Raw genomic sequence first — 21,236 nt, forward strand, 5'->3', positions numbered from 1 at the left:
AGAGGAAGAAGGGGGAAGGGCAAAGGAGCTGAAGGCTTAAGAGTATATGGAAGTCTAAGAAAACAAAATCGAGCGATTTCTGTACCAAAGAGCAAGCAGGACACCTTGAAGGCTTTATTGCAAACATGAATATTTCCTTACCATCTCCTCATCTTCAGCCAAAACCAAGTCATATGCGCTAAGAGCAACACAGAAGATAATGGCAGTCACTCCTTCAAAGCAGTGGATCCACTTCTTTCTCTCGGACCTCTGTCCCCCCACATCAAACATCCTGTGAGGGGAAAAAAACCCACAATGTTACTGAGGTCTGACATGACAGCAATTACAGCAACATCATATTGCAACGTCATATTGCTGTAAACCAAAAGAAAAGATGGGCTTAACCAAACCTGGAAACTAAGTATAACTTTGAAGCAGTCACTGAGTCTGGTTCCTTACTGGCTCAGTGGAAAAATGTGGAGATTTAAGTCTGCAAGATGGCTTGGAGGGCAAACCTCCATGCCTGCTGAATGCTGCAAATATGAGTATACTGAGTAGCAGACTGCTGCCCAGCCCCGATTCCCTCAGACAAACATTCTTGGACTTTCCCTTCCTTGTATGAAATGTAAAGAAAGAAGGAAACTTCTCGCATCTCTCAGAGCCATTTGCTGCATGGTTAAGAAGTACAGCTTTCTTTTGTTTGGAACCTGGAGCCCAATTGCTAAGTGTCTGAAAGGGAGTCACACCAACGGACTTGATGAATGCACTATTCTCAGCATCAACAAAGCGACTGACTGCATAGCCAAAGCCAGTGGCTCTAAGGAACACACACTATGAACTCAAAGGGTAATAACACAACCATGATGACGCTGTCATGGTGGCCGCAGTAACCAGAGCACTGGATAAGGCTTTCTGTACAACCAGTTCAGCACAAGGCAATGATCTTCCCTAATCCAAGTAACAGGCACTGAGGCTGAGCCTACATGTGATGTTCTACAGTGGAACCTTGGTTCTTGAACTTACATCCGTTCCGGGAGTCCGTTCGACTCCCAAAACTGTTCGAAAACCAAAGTGTGGCTTCTGATTGGCTGCAGGAGCTTCCTGCACTCAATCGGAAGTTGGGCTTCCGAAAATTTTTCCCAAACCATAACGCTTACTTCCAGGTTTGCAGTGTTCAGAAGCCGATTTGTTTGGGAGCCAAGCCATCATCATCATTATTACCACTGTATTAAACTTATGGCTGACATACAAAAATGGTATCACTGATCCTCCCTCTTCTGCCCTTATTAATGTCTACAATACGTTGCCTATCCTGTGAGTAGGGAAACACAGCACTACCGCATCAGGATAGGAGGTTGTCTGTCAAGTTACTGAGGATAAATGGCATGCACAGTTGCTGCGTTCAACGACACCTATGTGCTTCATGGGTTGTGTCTTCCTGCCCTGAAGCACAGAGAAAACTACTTTTGTGGTTTCAGAAGAGCCATAGCTCCCAAGAAAAAGTGTTCCTGGAAGGCAGCCACAAACAGTTCCCCAGCATTAAGAGTTTAGAGTATATCAGGCCAAAGAGGTTAGTTAGTGAGAGGAGACAGCCACTGCCTGGCACTTGCCACTAATTTACTCCAAGCAGTTAACATCAAAAACATTGCAACAAAAAAATTAAACTGTACAATAAAACCAAAGCAAGAGTTGAAAAGTAGTGAACCCAACCAGACACACTAATCTCAGCAGAAACTCAAATACACAATATAAAACCTATACAGAAGGGCGAGGAGCAACAGAATCCTCTAAGTCCAGCTTAAAGGGACAGGTTTTAGACCAACATTTGAAAACATAGAGCATTATGGCTTAGGCTAGGATGGTCCCATGACTGAAAAGGCCTTGCTCCTAGAGGAAATCTGTTCAACCCCATGCATTTTAGACTATATACACATTATCTTGGTTGGAATTCATAGTAAGACAGCAAAAAGGAAGACAATGCTAATATAACACAGCATATGAGTGAGATACTTTCTCTAATGTCATTCCCCTGAGAATTTACCCTGATATCACTAGGAGAGAACATGAGCATTAGTCACTGCCTGGCAGTGGTAGTCAAGAATTTCCTGAAGTACACTCTGGATTCAGATTGTTATCTTGCAGCCTCAATTTGCGGGCAGATGGAAGGAGAAAAATGATTCTGCCTGTGCTGGAAGAGCTAAAACGTGTGTGGGCTGCAACGCAGTGGGACAGGACTGTAAACTAAGGCATACTTTCTGCTTTGGGGGATGTGGGGTAGGTGGGGGGGGGGGAGAAGAACATCTGATCTGGCTAATGGAGCCGTAAGTCATTTGAAGGCCCATGCAGTGCATAATAATCGGTTAGCTGCCCAGCAGGACCTGAGCAAGGCCATTAGTTGTACTCAGAAACTGCTCTAAAACACCAGGTGACTTCCCAACAAAGGCCATGTGAAGGCATCGTCATGTTCCAAAAATTACTAATAAATGCAGTTAAAACATGGCCACTGCATCTACCAACATAAATCATTGTGAATCCTAGGAGAAGCCAAACTACCATGGATACCTATAGAAGAGCTCAAGGGAGAATGGAAATGGGAAATAGGTTCAGGATGAATGAACCATCAGGCGCCACAGAAGAGGAAAGACCCACCTGCCACTCCCTCACACCAGTCCAGGCCCCAGAAAGGAACACGTGGGCCCTGCAACAAAACGTTGCAGTGTGGAGTGCTGCTCCCATTTACTTTTGCAGTAAGCCAACCCTGCTTTCCTCTGCTATACTCCATCCCATTTCCCCTCCCTCTGGCTTTCCTCCCCCTCTCACCCCATCAACAAGTATTTTGAGGCAACTGAGCACACAAAGCCCTCGACTTTACATACAAAGATGTATATAAGTGTAATAAAATAAATAAATAAAAATAAATCTTCCTTGTTTTTAGAGACAGAAATGGAAGGGCTGTTCCTCTAGCCCTGGAACCAGTGTACAGTGGTACCTTGGTTTACAAACGTAATCCGTTCTGGAAGTCCGTTCTTAAACCAAAGCATGCTTTCCCATAGCAGCGGGGGACTCAATTTACAAATGGAACACACTCGACAGAGAACGGAACATGTTCTTATTCCAAGGCAAAGTTCACAAACCAAAACACCTACTTCCGGGTTTGCAGTGTTCCTAACCCAAGTTGTTCATAAAATAAGCTGTTCTTAAACCAAGTTACCACTGTACTTAGTTTTCTTCTAGCTACTCCTACCCCACTGTCTTCTCTGGCCTGGGATAAGGCTGTTCTTTCCCCCATGGACCCCCCCCCCAGATTGTTCTCTTCAAGTTCTTTAGTAAGATTGAACAGCGGCTTCCCAGCTCATTTCTGAGCGCCATGCTACACTACTGTTTATGCAGCTGTAAATCTATAAAGCCAAGGTAAAGTTTAACTCTAAACAAACGCTTTTCTGAAAACATCCAGAACCTGTAACTTGGGGAGCTACAGCAAAGGAGACTGTCTGAAAACCAAAGAGATCCATGGAAATTTGTCACACTAGATTGGAAGACCCAATTTCAGGATTGAATTCTGCCTGGTGGTTGAAGGAGGACTGCACATCTTCAATCTGCATGTTTTATTTGGCCTGCACAATCTTGTGGGTAACACAGTTACGTATTTGCTGGGAACAAGACAAGACTTTGAAACTTCATGGTAAAATGATTAAACTATATTTTTGAAGCCTTCTGCTACATTGCTGACATACAACGACAGCTCAGAACTAAGGGCTACTGAACAGGCCCCTTTTCCCAAACATTTGAGATGTTGCAGAGGCTGGTGTGGTGGGCTGGGTGGTGGGACTCTGAACCTTTGGGGACACACTCATAGGTTGAAATCTGCACTCGGCTCATTGGGTGACCTTGGGCCAAAACACTCTTAGCCTAGCCTACCTCACAAGGGGCAAATAAAGTGAGTGTGTAGATGTGAGCACACTGCCTTGTGCTCCTTGAAAGAAGGGCAAGATAAAAATGCCGTTAGAACATAAATAGGATTCGAGCACTACTAAGTACACACTTTGCAGAGAGATTATTTCTCAGTGCTGGAAAAACACATTCAAAGTGGCCCTATGAGTTGGCAGGGAGGCTGTGCTGTGGGAGAGCTCTCCCCCCCCCCTTTCTGGGGGGATTCTTTGCAGAGTTCTAGGCCTGGCTTGCCGCCAGCCTTCCACACAAGGGCTGTGGAGACAGGCTGCCAAGGCACGGGGCCGGCTGAGCCCTCGGCTGGACAATGAGAGGAAACAGAGTGGGAATTCCATCCCAAGGAAAAGTGGAGACAGGAAACCGACGTGACATGTAAACAAACTCTGCCCTTCCACCCCCAGAAAAAGGCACGCCTCAGCAGCTCAATGAAAAGCTGGGCCACGTTCTCAGGTGCTAAGAAACATACTACAGAACTTGCTTCATTAAGAAATGGGAGTTGGAAACCCAAGCCTGCGCTTGCACAAGGAAGAAAAAAGGCTAAGATTAGTCCCGGAACATAGTTGAATGGCTATATAAAATTTAACAAGAGGGCTCATCAAGATGCACTTTTAGTTATGAATTGTCAATATGCATTTGGGAAAGAGATCTGGATGACATTATAATCAAGAGGGAGATATTCCTTCTAAATTTCAACAAACCACTATGAGGAAACTCTTAAGTATTGCTATGACGATGTAATAATATTTATACATGAGAGCTCCCCTTTCCCTCCAATTCCAGTCATTAACTTCAGCAACCAATAAATTCCTTGCGGCATAAACAGCTAACACAGAGATACGTGGACCTGGGGGCTAGTAAAAATGCCCGTGGACTAATCATTTTTGGAGTAGTTTACAAGGTTGCTTTCTAATGCAGCAGACATACTTCTCTATGACAAGGCAGCAGCCTCAGGACATTCTCAGATGAGGATGGGAAGTTCAGGAAGGAAAGACAACCCTCACACTGGCCAGGCCGGAGGGATGGGAAGCCACAATCCTTTTCTGACCTACGACAACAGGGCCCCTAAGAACTCAAGAGCACAAGAAGACCACCTCCAACGAACATAACAAACAGGTGTATCAGCATACGGAAGAAACAACTGCTGTGTTTATTCACCTTTCACTACATGAACCAAATTTTCCTTTATTTTTAGGCCTAGTATAGTTTGGCATTCATACAAACCATTCACTCTTAGCTTATTGAGCTACACTGGCTGACGTATATTTCTGTCACGGACAAAGTAGACGGAATGAAAAATGCAGCCTCTCTCCTCTCCCCTCCCCTCCCCATAGTCATTAAGTCATTAGCAGCAGCTAGAGGGGAAAGAAGGGGCACAAACTCTATTGGAAATCATATAAATTGAGTTCCACATGCAACTGTGCTAAGGAAAATGATTGGAAATATCTTATTTGGCTTGAAGGCAGACTACCCTCTGGAGAACAATGACCCAGAAAGAACCATGTTACTGAAAATCCAATATACTGAGATTGGAGCTTTTTATTACAGCAAATGTAGGGCTCTAAGGGCAGCAGGGTGCTTCACACTTGCCTCCACTCCGGTTCTCAGAGAATTCATATCACTGGGGCACCTGCCCCTTGCGCTAAGAGAAACAGAACCACTTCGCTTAAGTAAGAGAATTTGGCTGTGATGGGAAGCTTAAGCCAGTCTGGTTTACTGCACACTTGAGTTGCCAGATACTCCACTAGAGTAACAGGGCCATGCCATAAATAAAAAGGTAGCCACGTTAACTTATGTGTGTCATCATCCCATGCTAGGGAGCAAGGTTGTGACCCTCCTAATACATTCTAAGCACATGGGAGGAGGAATTCTATATACCTGCAAGTGAAGGTGGTACTACCACTCTCAAACAGTATGCTGCCCCAATGAAGGGAGAAGTCTAGAAGTATTTTAAACACTAGAAGCACTTGCTATTTGTCAGCAACAGTGCTGTTATATTCAGGTGCTCACTGGGCCCCTGCCCTGCTAGTCAGTGGTGAGATGAGAGCACATACTTGGTCAAATGAATGACACTGATGGAGAAACTTGGTGTCTGAATACTGCTATGCAAATCAATGTATAGCAGTGTTTGACTAAGATGCTTCAATTGCACTTAAGGGGAAGCCAAGGTTCTTGTCTAGAGAAACAATATTGTATAAATAGCTCCATCGCTCCCAATTTGCTATTCCCTGGTGCAAATGGGCAAAACAACTGGAATGGGGAGTGTTTAGTGTTACACCTTCAACCATGAGCGCTAGCTGGACTGATCAATCTTTTCCTGTTGGTTTATGTCTTGATAAGGAGGCAGAAACCATAATCCTGGGTCTGGACTCAACATTGACCTGCACCTTTCCTGGTTTGTTTGCCCACTTATGCCAGGGAAGGAGTGAAGCAGGAGCAAGTCAGCTGCATGCATCAGTTCACAACTTGTGCACAGCATAGTTTATGAAGCCAGAATGCTGCCTTATCATTATATGCAAATACGGCCCAAGTGTGCTCCTGTGGTCCTTACAACTGTTGGCAATGGCAACTGTGGGATGTGTGCAGTTTTGTTCTGTTTTTGAACAGAATAATCTTACATTTGGATGAGTTGCATTTTTTGTTCACAGGAGTGCAAGGCACAACTCATTCTTTTTCAACTGACTTTTCAGGATTAAAATGGTCAACTAGAAGTTGCAACTCAAAACAGCCAGAATACAGCTTCTTCTTTTTGTATCTGTTATTTTTTCTATAATCACACTGCATTCATTTGAATATGGAAACCAATTCCGTATCACCCAATCCTACAGAGAAAGAACTAGATCTATTGAGATGCAAAAGTAACTGTCATCACATCCCCTGTGGTATGTGTCACTGACAACACACTTCCTCTTTCAAGCCAGTCTTCACTAGAAAGTATGCTTCTTTGCCTCCATCTATTTCACAGTAATAAAGAAGAGAAAATAACACTGATAGACTCAGAAGTGGAACACAGCAGTCTGTTTTGTCCATCAACATCACATTAACTTTGAAAAATGGCATTCATTCTTGTAACCCCTAGTACTGGTGACTGATGTTTGAAAGATGCCTTCAATTGTAGCCAACAGGTGGGTTTCAAGAGTGCAGGAGTTGGGGAGGAGGAGACTAAGAACTTTTTAGCCATGTGCACCAGCATGCTGGCCATTCTCATTAAACCATCATTACTTTTTAACCTTGGTTTAATGTGATGTGTGAACCACATTACGACGGACTCCTCTCACCCCAAATCTCCCAGCTGGTGTTGCAATTCATGTCTTGCCTTCATTTAAATTTTCATTGAAGCTCAGTGTAACCAGATAAGGCTGTGCAGGGATCCTCAACTGGATCTCAATCAGTGACATTTCTGGCTCAACTTGTCACAAACTGTGGAGTTCACTGACCAGTAAAGTCCATCTTTCCTTTGTGCAGAATGTCTGCTTACCTTGAACTGAATACCAATTGGATCATAAGAGTCCTCCAGAAAGGAGGTTTTCAGTCTTGGTTTTAAACTAGCACACCCCATCATGTTTAGAATTTTCCAGTGTATACACACTTTAAAAAGTGTCACCTGGGGCCAACTTGTTGTAATAAGCCAGTCTGCCTACGGTCCATGCATCAAGGAAGTGAACTCTTTAAACTGCTCCAGCAACTCAGTGTGCTGGCCAGCTGGTGTACAAATACAACCTGCCTTTGCTAGCTGTATTTCAAGCTTACCAGATAATCTGGAACGTCAAATTTTGTACACCCAAAACCCAAAGACATTTTCCCCATACCATGAAGATGTGCACTTTGATCGCCCATATATTGGCATAGCAGCCTGCCTTTCTGTTGTGCGGAAGGAAAGCTGTAATTCTAGTTTCTTGTGGTCTAATCCTTAGAATACAAAGGCTTTCCACAGTGATGCCTTCATGCTGCATTCAGAGCCGACAACTGCGGGGAGATTACACTGGCACCATCTCAGCCTGGACATTTGTATGCCAGACCCTACAGCTCGGCCTATTGGTTTACTGAGTCATGCATTTATGCTCTGATAAAGGCAAGCCAGCATGTTCCCTTTCTAATTCAACCCAGAGTCAAACACATTCGAAAGCCAAAAAGAAAAGGCAAGAAAAGAAAAGCACATCTCTCCTGCATGCAGGCCAGGGAGAAAATCAGGTGCTTGTCAAGGCACCAAATAAGCCGATTAAGGAGAAATTGGTTCCAACTGTAAATCTGGCTCCCTTATGGCTTTGGGATGCATCATTCCTTTCTGACAACTCAGCAAATGGATTTGTGGAAAAGCAAAGCTTTTTAGAATAACCACATCCAGGGCGTTTAAAGCAGAGCTTCTATCATTGCAGTATGAGACAGTGAAGACAAGGCAATCTGAATAATCCTTGCTGTGTTGGAAGGTAATGGACACAGTTGTGTTTCACTTGATGGTTAACTATGTGTCTCCCTACTAGCAAATGGTCACATAGTCCTAGGAGTCGCCCTGATCTGCAGGATGAGATAAAAAAAAAATATGCAAAATGGCACAAGTGAAACTGCTACATATGTAATGCCTAATTCCAGAGGTCAGGCACCCACGTTGATTTGGCATTTCTTTTTGATGTATATTATTCAATTGTATTGCTTTTCCCAGATGTCTATGCAACTGTTGCTGATTCATCCATTTCCCTGTGACATCAGGGGAACGTGCAGCACCCTCTCCCTCTGCTGGAATGTCCGGGCCCATCTCCATGGCAGGTTACAAGAGAGCCCTCTGCTGCAGGGTGCGCATAATGTTGCTAAGCCTGCCTTGGTGTCAAATACACTGATAGCTAAAATCCAACTTTATCTGTTCTGCAATGAACGTTAGGTACACCTTGAGTCTTATTTCCCCAAAGGAAGCTATATAGTTTATGTACTTACTTGAAATGCAGGTCTTTGAAGGTAAAATGAGTCTCTACAATGCCTGTGGTCTTCACTCTGGTTCTCAGCACATCTTGCTGGGTTGGAATGTAATCCACTTTGGCTATCCTCTCCAAATCATTCAGGTAGCTGCAGGGATAAAGGAGTGGGGGTGGTAAGAAAAGAGGCTCGTAATAGTTTGTAAATTGCTTAAGAATACAGGTGGCCAATATGGTACCCTCAAAATATTGTTGGACCCCCATCATCCCTGACCACTGGTTATGCTGGCTGTGGTTGATGGGAGATGTAGTCTAACACATCTGAAGGAGAACATGTTGGCTACCCTGCTTTAGAAGATTAAGAAGGCTAAAGTGCCTTTTTTCATGTTGCACACAGACACACTCATTCATATAGCATGTATATTTGCCAGAGGTTCACAAGTTTTCCCTCTTTCATGCTACCGTAGGTTCCACGAACAAATATTTTCCAACCATCTTGGAAATAAGCAAAATCCTCAAGACCAAACTTTTTGATATGAAGGTAGGCCCACACTATCTAGTAAAGTGGAAGAAAATAGTCCAGATGGTTTAGACCACTTGTCTTCAACTGATGGGTCAGGACTCAATGCCGGGTCATGGTCTGATGTAAGGTGGGTCATAACGGAAGCTTAACTACCATATAAATATATGGAAGGAAAGTGAGAAATAGGTCACCAAATGAATGTTTGGGTTAAAGGTAGCTCCGGGATCTGAAAAGTTGAAGACTACTGGTATAGAAGAAAGTTTCTCAAGCAAGAAACAAACATGTCTGTGATACTCCATAGAGTATCAAGGACGCACACATGCCTTTTGGGTAACAAGCCTGTAAAAACTGTGGAGGGGACTAGATGACCCTTGATTCCCCCTTCCAACTCTACAATTCTATGAATCAATGAAACACAAACAATCTATAAGCATATATCTGATACGTTTCTGGCTTGCGAGAGACCAAGCAGAAATTATCATTTTAGCTTATAAGGAAGAAGTTATTTTAACAAAAGTCATTTGATGCACATTTTGGTCCTCTCTGTGTTGACTTGGAAACAAGTCCCACTGTGTTCACTCAGAATTACATCCATGTAAACAAGCAGAGTATTACAGCCTTAAAACTCGTTTCCCAAAATGCAGGATGGCTGAACTGTGCCACCATCATGCACTTCTGAGCCACAGACGTCTTTATCTGTGGTGTTTAGGGCTATGAAGTGCCTGGCTCTTAACAGATAAGCTACTGAGACACACACTCAGGTCTGTATCCCACTCACCCTCTGTCGTCATTTTAAGTTAATCACGGCTGCACAGTTACATTAATACAATGCTGCTCTCAGGGAAGAGGAAAGTATTCATCACTATGGCAACAAACCAGAGACAGAGAGAGCCTGCGCAGAAACAATTTATGGCGGTATGCCATTTATAGTCAAAACACAAAACCCTCCTTCCTGGGAGGAAGAGGGAGGCCTTTGGGGGGAAGGGAGGGGACAGTCTGCAGTGCTGGTTGAGGCAGAAAGCATCAGGACAAGGCAGGCCCTGTTGGAGACGCCAGAAAACCCTTCGCAGTTTGGCCAGATTCCTTCTCTCCTTCAACTCACAGTGAAGGCAAGAAAAAAGCAGAGCCACAGAGCAGAACTCACAGGATACACTTTACAGTTAATATACCCATGAATGTGCAGTGAGAAACTGAGTCATCGAGAGAATGGCAATGGCATCCTTCCAAAAACGAGAGTTGAGTCTTTTCTACTAGAACAAGCAAGCAAGCTACAGTGTGAGAAATACACACAAATCCTTGCAGGAACAGTCAGGTGGAGCCACAACATGGGCACATGGAACGCAACCATTGGGAAAGGCCCTCCATTATTAATTAAATTTGTATATCACCCTTAATCTGAAGATCACAAGGCAGTTCACAACATAAAAATGAAAACACAAATACATAATAAAACAAAAACAAACCAATAACCTCCCTTCCATAAACACATTTAAGAAGCCATAGAAAGTTATCAGGCAAAGACGTGCTTAAAGAGAAATGTCTTCACTTGTTACCTACAGGAAGGTAATGAAAGTGCCAGGCTAGCTTCCCCAGGGGGAGTATCCCACGAATGGGAAGCCACTGCAGAAAAGGTCTGTTCTTGTATTGCCTGTTCTCCAGACCTCTTGGGGAGGAGACACACAAACAAGGGCCTCAGATGACCATTCCAGGGTCCGGGTAGGAGGAAGAGGCAGCCCTTGAGGTATTGCGGTCCTGAGCCATTTAAGGCCTTATAGGTCAAAACCAGCACTTCGAACTGGGCCCAGAAACAAATTGGCAGCCAGTGAAGTTGGGCCAGGATCGGTGCAATAGGCTCAAACCATCTTATACTGGTGAGCAACCTGGTTTCTGAATTCTGCACCAGCTGAAGTTTCTGAACCACCTTTAGAGGCAGCCCCATAGAGGTTAGATGACAGCATAGATGACAGCAATTAGGCTACCCCTTTCCAAATAGGGGCACAGCTGGGCCACCAGCTGAAGCTGATGGAAGGCACCCCAAGCCACCAAGGCCACCTGAACCTCTAGAGACAGCAAAAGTTCCAGAAGTATCGCCAAGCTGCATACCTGCTACTATGTACCTGCTCCATTAATCCTCAAGCATCTAGCTGGCCTTTCCTGAAGTTGTTGGCCAGCTTTTCAGGTGACAACCACCACACCTGGCTTCTGCGATTCTTTCCCTTGCTAATCCTTCTACGTTTAAGAGGGGATGGCACACAAGAAGATTTAAACCATGGTCTTAATTAGCAAGGCGAAAGGCCCATTTAAATCATCAGTTTAGACCAAGTTTCCCATTGATATTTCTTTGCATATTTGATAAACAGGAAGTGAGGGGCCAGATGCCCTCCAGATGGACTCCAACGCTCATCAGCCTAGTCATCACATCCAGTGATTATGGGAACTGGAATCCAGCAACATCTGGAGGGCCTCTGTCCTAAACAGTGCTGCAAATCTGTTCCAAGACCACATGTTAATTTACAACCTTATTCTTTACATTAACAAAATGATTTAATTATTTAATACTTTAACCCCCCCAAAAAAAAAAATTCTCTGTGGTAAACTATGCCCAAAGCAGGCTCACAACTCCATCAGAAAAGCCTGCCTAATTTCTATCTATCATGTTTCTACCTTAGAAGGGAGGTTGGTCACCAGAGGACAAGGCCATTTCTGTGGAGAAGGCCAGGCTGATCAAATGACATTCATTTCCTCTGCAAATCTTGTGTATTTTTGTCCTGATCTTTCCAGCAGAAAGCCACAAAGTGAAGGGGAGCCAAACTGAGGGATTACACAGCTAGCTAACAACGGCAAGATGATTCAGCATTGAAAGCCTGGCAAGGACACAGGCTCTGCCTGCAGAGCTGGGGTACAGTATTTTCACAGCAGCGGCATGAAAGCAACAGGCAGAACAATCGAGACAACTTCTACAAGCTATCAATTATAGCACCTCCTGTACAGGCACACAAGGATCCACATCCCATCATAGAAAATAATCACTGCGAATAAGAGGAATCAAGAATAGGGGAAGCAGGAGGTCTCCATAGCTCCAGGGAAGCTGCTGCAGCCATGTCCTGTCATGGTTCTTCCACGACAAGGTACTCAAACCTAGAAACGGGGATGGCGCATCACTGCCAGGCACTGCCGTTATGACCACCCTTTCTGAAAACCTGCCACCCATTCACTCAGTGATTATTAGGGACTTCTTCTTGTGGAATAACCCTGCACATTTCAAGGATGCTTCCGTCCTCCAGCCTTGTCACACCGTTCAGCACCAAACTGCACAGGAAGCCCTCAGGCTGCTGAGAAACAACTATTGCTGGGGGCGGGGGAATCCTTCTCCCATACTTGTATTTATTTTTAAAAAATACAAAGGGTTTAAAGAATCCCTAAGCAGTGCACATAATAAGTTCTATAGGCTGAAACAAAGTTATAACTATTATTAAGGATAGTAAGGAGCCACCAGAAGAATTTAAGGACTGCTCCCCCTTCCCCAAGTATATCAGAGGAATGTCCTCCATTCTAATTGGGCAAACTAATTATTGGACTGACCAGCAATGGTCCATTTGTGCAGATTATAGCAGCTGATGGGGAAGGCAACATACATTATTGTAAAAATGGAACATCCTGTACAGTGGTACCTCAGGTTACATACACTTCAGGTTACATACGCTTCAGGTTACAGACTCCATTAACCCAGAAATAGTACCTCGGGTTAAGAACTTTGTTTCAGGATGAGAACAGAAATCGTGCTCCGGCAGCGCAGCAGCAGCAGGAGGCCCCATTAGCTAAAGTGGTGCTTCAGGTTAAGAACAGTTTCAGGTTAAGAACGGACCTCCGGAACAAATTAAGTACATAACCAGAGGTACCACTGTACGTAGATGCACACAATGTCTCAATGGCTGTTTCTATTAGGGAAAATTAGTTTTGTAAGGAAGTGATGTGGAGTGTAGAAGCAGATTGATCTCCCCTCCCCCCACAAAAGCCTCAGGGTTCCAGATGTCTGTTTACCCTTCCAAACCTGACTTCTACAGGAGGAAAGAGGAAGAGGCTTGAGGAAAGGTGCAAAAGAATTAGGCAGAAGAAGGGTTAAACACATTTTCTTCAAGGTGTCTCTTCCCCAAATCTCTCCTCTTGAAGCCATTTCCCCCCTAATACAAGTAAGTGGCTGAAGTATGTGTCACACACAGATTTACATGTAATGTGTAGCACCACCTTTTATGCCTGCCAAATCTTGCTGTCTTATTAGCTACAGTGGAGATTTACTTATAAAAGATTAGCTCAGTATCTTTGGCTACTCTGGATCCTGAATGTGGGTTGTTGTTGTTTAGTCGTTTAGTCGTGTCCGACTCTTCGTGACCCCATGGACCAGAGCATGCCAGGCACCTCTGTCCTCCACTACCTCCCACAGTTTGGTCAGACTCATGTTTGTGGCTTCGAGAACACTATCCAACCATCTCATCCTCTGTCGCCCCCTTCTCCTTGTGCCCTCCATCTTTCCCAGCATCAGTGTCTTCTCCAGGGAGTCTTCTCTTCTCATGAGGTGGCCAAAGTACTGGAGCCTCAGCTTCACGATCTGTCCTTCCAGTGAGCACTCAGGGCTGATTTCATTAAGAATGGATGCGTTTGATCTTCTTGCAGTCCATGGGACTCTCAAGAGTCTTCTCCAGCACCATAATTCAAAAGCATCAATTCTTCGGCGATCAGCCTTCTTTATGGTCCAGCTCTCACTTCCATACATCACTACTGGGAAATGTGGGTTACAGTGTGATAAAAAAAAGGAATAGCTGTATAGAATTTCACACTTAGAAAGCACAAGTATATTCCTTATGTACATTCAATATGATTATCCTATCCACATGAAATTTAAGGTGGGAAATCACCTTGGTGCTCAGTGAAAAAGAATGAAAAATGGATGAGTTACAAGTTGTTGTTGTTTTTTAATGGCTGGAATCATTATTTTTACAGACATACAGCATACCTTAAAGTTATTCCTTTTTGCATTGGGATTGAAAGACTAAGGGAAAAGTGTGGGTACATGGAGTTTTAGTCGTAAGGAAGCACAATATAGAAGATTTTAGAATGTGTTTACGGCTTACATGGTGCAAAAGTTAAGGCAGAATCCTAATTTTACGCTTTCTGAGGCATGTGTGCATTTGTAAGAGTTAACTCTTCTTTCTGAAACCAAATATTATTTTTTCAGACCATATATATATCTACACACACATTACAAAAATGGACGCTATTCCATTATCGCTATTCACAGAGTACAAATAACTTTATCCATCCATGTTAAATAATCTTCTGCAATCACAGATGTGGTGCTTTGCTCAGCACATTGTAATGACTCTGGATGTTTGTACTGCTGGGCAGCATGCTGTCAGAGTTGGCCCTTCTCAGCAGGATCACTGGTGCACTACACAGCAAGTATTCCGCATACACAGCAGTGCAATGACCTGACATTCTTTTACTGTAACCACTTTCTCTCAAATGTTCTCAAACTTTCATCTTCCACCACCACTTAAATGCTGACCGCCCCTCCCCCTTTCCCCTGTCTTGGAAACACCAGCCATTATGGACTTAGCAAAACAGAGTAAAAGCATTAAACTTTTTTAAAGAAAGCAGAATCATAACCACTAGGCTAGAGGCATCTGACAGACACGCTGGTGTCCTATCCACTGACACTATGCATTACCCCCTAGTTAAGATTGCTTAATTGGATTATTACAAACAGGCATCTTTTAAGCAAATTACAACCATGCTAAATCAGGGAATTTGCAGTGGTGAAATCCACCAAGATCTGCACTGCGTGAAGCGATTAGGAATTTCAGATATGGCATTTCCAAAAAAGAAGAAAAACCACGGACAAGATGCATGCTAGGCAGCAACTGGGGAATGTTGAGAGCAACCACAGCACCTTTACTATATGATGTTTTACCCAGAACACCACTTACAGAGAATGATCACCACAAGGTTTCCTACAGAACAAGGGGTTCCTATGACATTAGTCCTTAAAGCTTCAATTTGAAGACTGAAGAATAGAGGGCTGTTGGTCCAGCAGCTTGAATTAATAGGAAGAAAGCAGGAAAAGACCCTAATGACTGTGACCCCTGCAGAGTAAGTCAGTATCTTACAAATGCAGGCTGAATGAGAAGAAAAGCATTCCAGATTTGTTTTGATCCAGAGCAGTTCAATTCAGGGATCTTCCGTGTTTTCATGCACCTTCAGTGTTGTCATGTGCCTTAGGTGCCCACAGATGAAGGGTGCTAGAGCACAAACCAGTATATATTGACAATCCATTGCAGTAAATATAACAGATTTCAGTGCCTTCAGCATCCTTTTTGTTCATTCCTTATAATGCCAGAAAAGGCACTCAAGCAATGCACCAGTGATGCAAAACCAGAGGATGCTTTGATGATGGGCACTTTGAACTTGCTGAGTTTTCTGTGAAAATTCAAATGCAGAGGCCTCAGAGTTTTTGAAATATGCAAGCACGTTACATATACAAGTTTGTCTGCCTGGCAAGGAGAGAACTTCTGGCAAGTTAATATGGAGCATAGGTTCTCTTAAGAAGCACTGACTGGCGCACGGTGAGCCAGTCAGTGCTCCACTTAAAAACATTAGCAAGGCCCTCTGTATTGAAGCTACTGTTGCAGACCATTAGAGTGATCAGACTAGAATTATGCACTGAAAATGCCAAATTCTGCAACCATAAAATCCAAACAGAAGGTTAACAGGGACTATGGGAATAATCACAGAATTAATTAGCATTATTTATCCAGGCTACAAATCTTCTTCTTCTTTGGTGATCATTCGTAGCCGAGTAAAATTGTCTTCCAGGAACACGGCCTTAACAGTGAGTCCGCAAGTGACTGTGGAGGCCAATTCTGGATTCACACATCCTTCCACAATGGGGACATAGGTTTCCGGGTGGGAGTTGATCATGGTATTGGTTTGCCAAACATGCCTTCCTCTTAGCACCTTTCTCCCTTTCGTCCTGAGTTCGAGCATCTTCAAAGCCCACGACACCTTCGGTAAAGACTGTTCTCCAATTTGAGCACTCACAAACCAGTGTTTCCCAGTTGTCTGTGTTTATACTACTTTTTAAAGATTTGCCTTGAGAGAGTCTTTAAACCTCTTTTGTTGACTAATGGAGCACATGAGGGTCTATGCAATGCAGTAGAAGGGAAGGGGGCACATGCACAAAGTGAAGCAGTTCTACATGATGAAAAGTTGGACATTTATTAGAAACCATCTTAAGGTTTTAAAACCACCTGGGGTATTGTAATGGTTATATGGGGTTGCTCGTGCGTAAGTTGCCGCCACTCCTGGCTAGGTTGCCTGGTTAAACCTTTTTGTGGCTGGACAGCCCTTCACTTCGTGGCTGTTTCAGTCGCTAGCAGAATCCGTCAGTGGGCGTTTCTTGAACTTCTTCCAGCAAAGAAGTTCTTTGACGCCAAGTCTACGCGTACTTTCCCTGCGCGGAAGTCTTCTGCGCAGGGTGGGTGTGGGTAGCGGAGGACCCGTGCTCTCCCCGCTGGTCTCCGGCGAGGAGTCCTGGAGCCCCCTCGCCGATTCCCCCATCTGCCCCCCTTTATCCCTGGTGTTACGCTGATTTCCTTCCCCAGCTGATGAGCTCCCTCTCTCCCTGCTGGGCCCTTCTCCAGCATCACTTGGGAGCCTTGCCTCCGCCTCTCGCTCCGATGTCAGTTCCCTGACATCCATGTGTGTGTTCCTGGCTGGATCCTGAATCCCTTGATTCTGAGTATGGCCAAACATTTTGTGATCCCTTTTGTACAGATGAAGAATAGGAACGGATCTGAACACCCTGGCCACAACAGGTTTGTGCTGTATTTTAATGTGTTATACTCCTATTGCATTGTATTTTCAACTTGTTATTTTTATCCTGTGAACCAAGATTTCTGTATAAGGTGGCATATAAATCTAATCAGTTTAAATAAACTTATGGAATAATCATTACTGAGATAGCTTAAAGCAGGCATCCCCAAACTCGGCCCTCCAGATGTTTTGGGAATACAATTCCCATCATCCCTAGCTAACAGGACCACTGGCCAGGGATGATGGGAATTGTAGTCCCAAAACATCTGGAGGGCTGAGTTGGGGGTGCCTGGCTTAAAGCCTGAAATATGTCCATTATGACAAAGGGCCACATTCTCTGCTGCAGAGTAAGCGCTTGCCCATGAAAGCTCATGCCACAATAAAGCTGCTTTCAAGACACCAAGTGTCTCTGTCAGCAAGGAGATCCATGAAGCCTTATTGACTAACTACTAGGTCTTAATTTGGTGGGTGTGTGGCTGGAGGGGGGTGATGTGGGTTCTTCACACCCAACTCTGCCAATATGACTCTGGTCAGAAAATTCACTGGGCTGGGCTCATTTTGCAACCCCTTTAAACCGAAGATCTGATTGTATCACACACATTAATTCATCTGTTATATGACTGCTGGAGATTACACATATTGCAAAAACAGGAAGCAACAGCCACAGGCAGGGTGAGAATTGCATAAGTTCTTCAGCTAGGGTACATGATCATGTGTACAGTCTCTCTCAATTTCAAGCTAACACAAGCCCTTTCCCCTCCCCTCCCCTTCAATTCGGGACTACATTCCAGTGAGAATTCTCATCCTGGTTTGCTCAGAAGCAAAGAAGAGATGACAAATAACACTTTGCAAATGGCTTAGAGATGAGAAAGGCTTCCTAACTAATGTTAAGAAGCACAAATCTCTGCTCTATTAAAGTGTCAACAAGACAATTTCCATGTAAACACAGCTTCCCAAAGCTCTGCAAATCACAAACATAAATATGCAAAGCTTAAAAGTCTTGTATATTATTATGAAGCATGCCGTGATGGGTCACAGGGGGTTGTTTGTATGCTCAAACTGAATAGCGCTTTGAATCAAAAGTATATATTTGCTAGTTTGGATTCAACAGAGGATCCTTGTGGACCTCAGCAACTGTAGCCTCCCAAGGACTGCCTCTCCCCATATGAACTGACCCAGATCCTACAATCATCATCTGAGGCCCTTCTTTGTGTACCTTGGAGGGTGGCAACATGAGAAAGGGCCTTTTCTGTAGTGGCCCCCTATTTGTGAAACGTTCTCCCCAGGTCAAAAAATTCCTCTTCAGCCAGGCCTTGGCTATTAAGCAATCTGTCACCTTCTAAATGTGTGTGTGCTTGTTATTATGTTATGCATTTTGTTTTTCTTGTGTAAACCACCTTCTGATCTTTGGATGAAGGGTGACATATAAATGTAATAAATAACAGTTTAACAACAACAACAACAGCCATCCATCTCCTTCTGCCCTCAGCAAGATACATGGTCACATTAAGGAAGAGGAAACCATGCTATCATTTGGACAGGGACCTGCCCTCCTTGTTTTGACTCTGAAGCTTTGTAAGACACAAATGTATACTGATTGGGTATGTCGTTACTAATTACCATAGTGTTTAAAAAATGACAGAACGTGAAAACAGGGCTATCTTTTTAAATTTACAGGCAGACTGAAGGGCAGCTCATTCTTCCTTCTCCCACCAAAGCTGCCCAGCATATGAAATCATGCCCCCCCCCAATAAATTAAGGTCTAACTTCCGTAGTTCTGACAGGTTGGTCCCCCCCCCCCAAAAAAAAAATAGTGCTCAAAAGGGGTGACAAACAGCTGCAAAATTCTGCAGCACAGCAACCTGCAAGTGGCAAACCAGGAATTATAAACTCTAGGAGAGATTCACCCAGGGAGCCTCATCAATGGAAGCCCCATTTCAAGGACTTCCACTTGTGGAATGCAGCTTCCCCACCTCCCCCTGAAACTGGCTCTGCGGGCATTGAGAGAACCCCAGAACAGTTTGTGGGTGTTGGAGGATAGGGATCGTTCCATCAGGGTAAGTGGAATGCTTCATCACAGCACAATGTTGAATTCCAGGCTTTCTGCTATGCCACACCTTCTTTGTCCTGTCTATTTAGTATGTAAGATCTATCAGCTGACATCTCCAAACATGCCCACTTCAGGTGTTCCTTGCATTGCCAAATCTCACTGAAAATTGCCAAGTATCAGGCAGCTGACTGCCCAATTATTTTTAGGTTCCTCAGAAATCTCAGCTAGTGCAAGCAATGTCTCTAAGCTCAGTAGAATCCAGAATGAAGCAAGCGGGTTGCCGGGGGCGGCGGGAAGAGAAACACCCTTTGAACAACAACAAGTAAACCTCATGGCAACCAGTGAGGTCTACACTAATGAGCTTACAAGCTTCTGTTAGCAGACAAACCCTCTGCTTTCTCTCAGTTTCCAGTACATGCAATTACAAATCACAGAGCCAGGCAAAGGAGAGGGGTATGTGTGCGTTATCACTTCACACGTGCACATGGACACTTCTCCCCAAGTGGTTACCTGGAGCGCAAGGGCACGATGTAGGCTCCCTTCTCAATGGGCTTTCACAACAAGACATGCATGCACATTTTCTTAGAGTTGTGCTTCTCTCTTCCAGCCCTACTCTCACTGAGTAACCAGGGGACTTGCCAGAAGTCACACCAATGTAGACAATGTGGTCCAGGGCCAGTCCAAGGTCAGAGTCTGAGCAGACAGGGTGCATGACAAGAGGCAGGGTCAGAGCAGTCCATGGTCTGGCTTACCATAGGCCTGACATGCAGATACTTAGTGAGGGAACACTTTCACATGATTTTATCCCTCTGCCGATAAAACCTTCACCTGCTAATTTCCCTAATCTTATGCTGTTATTAAGGGCACAAATGGAGAATGTGTGAAAAATTGGTAACCCAAAAATATGTGCAGTAAACAGCCCTATTCCTCCAAATCTTCCCAAAACAAAGCTAAGAATAACCCCAAGTTACCTAAACTCTTGGTGAGTTTTAAAATTCCCCTTTTTATTATTTTATAGATATTGTTACATTTAATGAGCAATCTTAATCTCTAATAGGCAAAAATAGATAAAAGCATTTATGTAGGGAACAGTGGGTCACCTGTAATATAATGGGTTTTAAAATAGCTCTACCTTACTGTAATATTCTGCTTATGTTGGTATGCTCCGCCTTGAGGAATCTCCACCGAAAGGCAGGTTATACTTTTGTGGATAAAACAGACAAAAATAAAACAAACTATGACTCTCCTGACCTGTGAGCAACTTGCATAGAAACCTTTACATATGCAATCAATTACTATTTCCAAGCAACTATAAACAGCTGTTGGGAGAGCTGGGAAATCCAATTTTGAAGGACCAAACTACACAATCCATAAGAGATTTTGGATTCTTAGTAATGACTTTGTGCTGCTTATCTTGAAAAGGTCCACAATATGAGAGCTTTTGCAGAATGCAAGAGCAAGAATAGGCGCACTTTCTAAAGCATTATGTTACAATGACTTTGCTAACTCAGGAAGCAAACTGGAAAGAGAATCGTCATAAATTGGCACACTTCCTGGACTTGCCCACACATTCAAACCGTCTGAGCAGCGTGTGCAGAAAGAGCTCAAAAAAGATTTCAGTGCTTTGATGAAGCTGACCAAACCATTACACTCCTGGATCCACTTCCTCCAAATGTACCAAGGCAGACAGAATAATTTAGTCAGGATATTAAGAGCAGCAGTGAAGCCACTCACCATCACAATAAAACTCTCCCAGGAAACTGTTATACTTGCAGAGCTCAGAGGCATAAAACAGACTGTAGCTCAAGATCACACAATACGCAAAATAATGCTTTTTGACTCTGTATGGACAAATGCAACACTTCTGGCCTGCACACAACCCAAATGTATTTACTGTGGAAAAGGTGATGGAGGGGGAGGAAAGCCAAATGTCAACTTTCTCTGACTTGTATAGTGGTATGAA

At 43.9% G+C, this 21,236-nt stretch overlaps 1 protein-coding gene across 1 annotated transcript in view; it reads right to left on the reverse strand.

Annotated features, from left to right (window-relative positions):
• The window catches only part of GNAI2 (G protein subunit alpha i2), a 124,859-nt gene that overhangs the window by 6,084 nt on the left and 97,539 nt on the right, over window positions 1-21,236 (reverse strand). Inside the window, exons 5-6 of the mRNA XM_053377406.1 lie at window positions 8,854-8,982; window positions 142-271 (exon numbers count right to left, since the gene is read on the reverse strand). Coding sequence (XP_053233381.1) covers window positions 142-271; window positions 8,854-8,982 — 259 coding nt within the window. The remainder of the gene's footprint in view (window positions 1-141; window positions 272-8,853; window positions 8,983-21,236) is intronic.

Source organism: Podarcis raffonei, chromosome 2 (genome assembly GCF_027172205.1).
Source record: "Podarcis raffonei isolate rPodRaf1 chromosome 2, rPodRaf1.pri, whole genome shotgun sequence".
Classification (NCBI taxonomy): domain Eukaryota; kingdom Metazoa; phylum Chordata; class Lepidosauria; order Squamata; family Lacertidae; genus Podarcis; species Podarcis raffonei.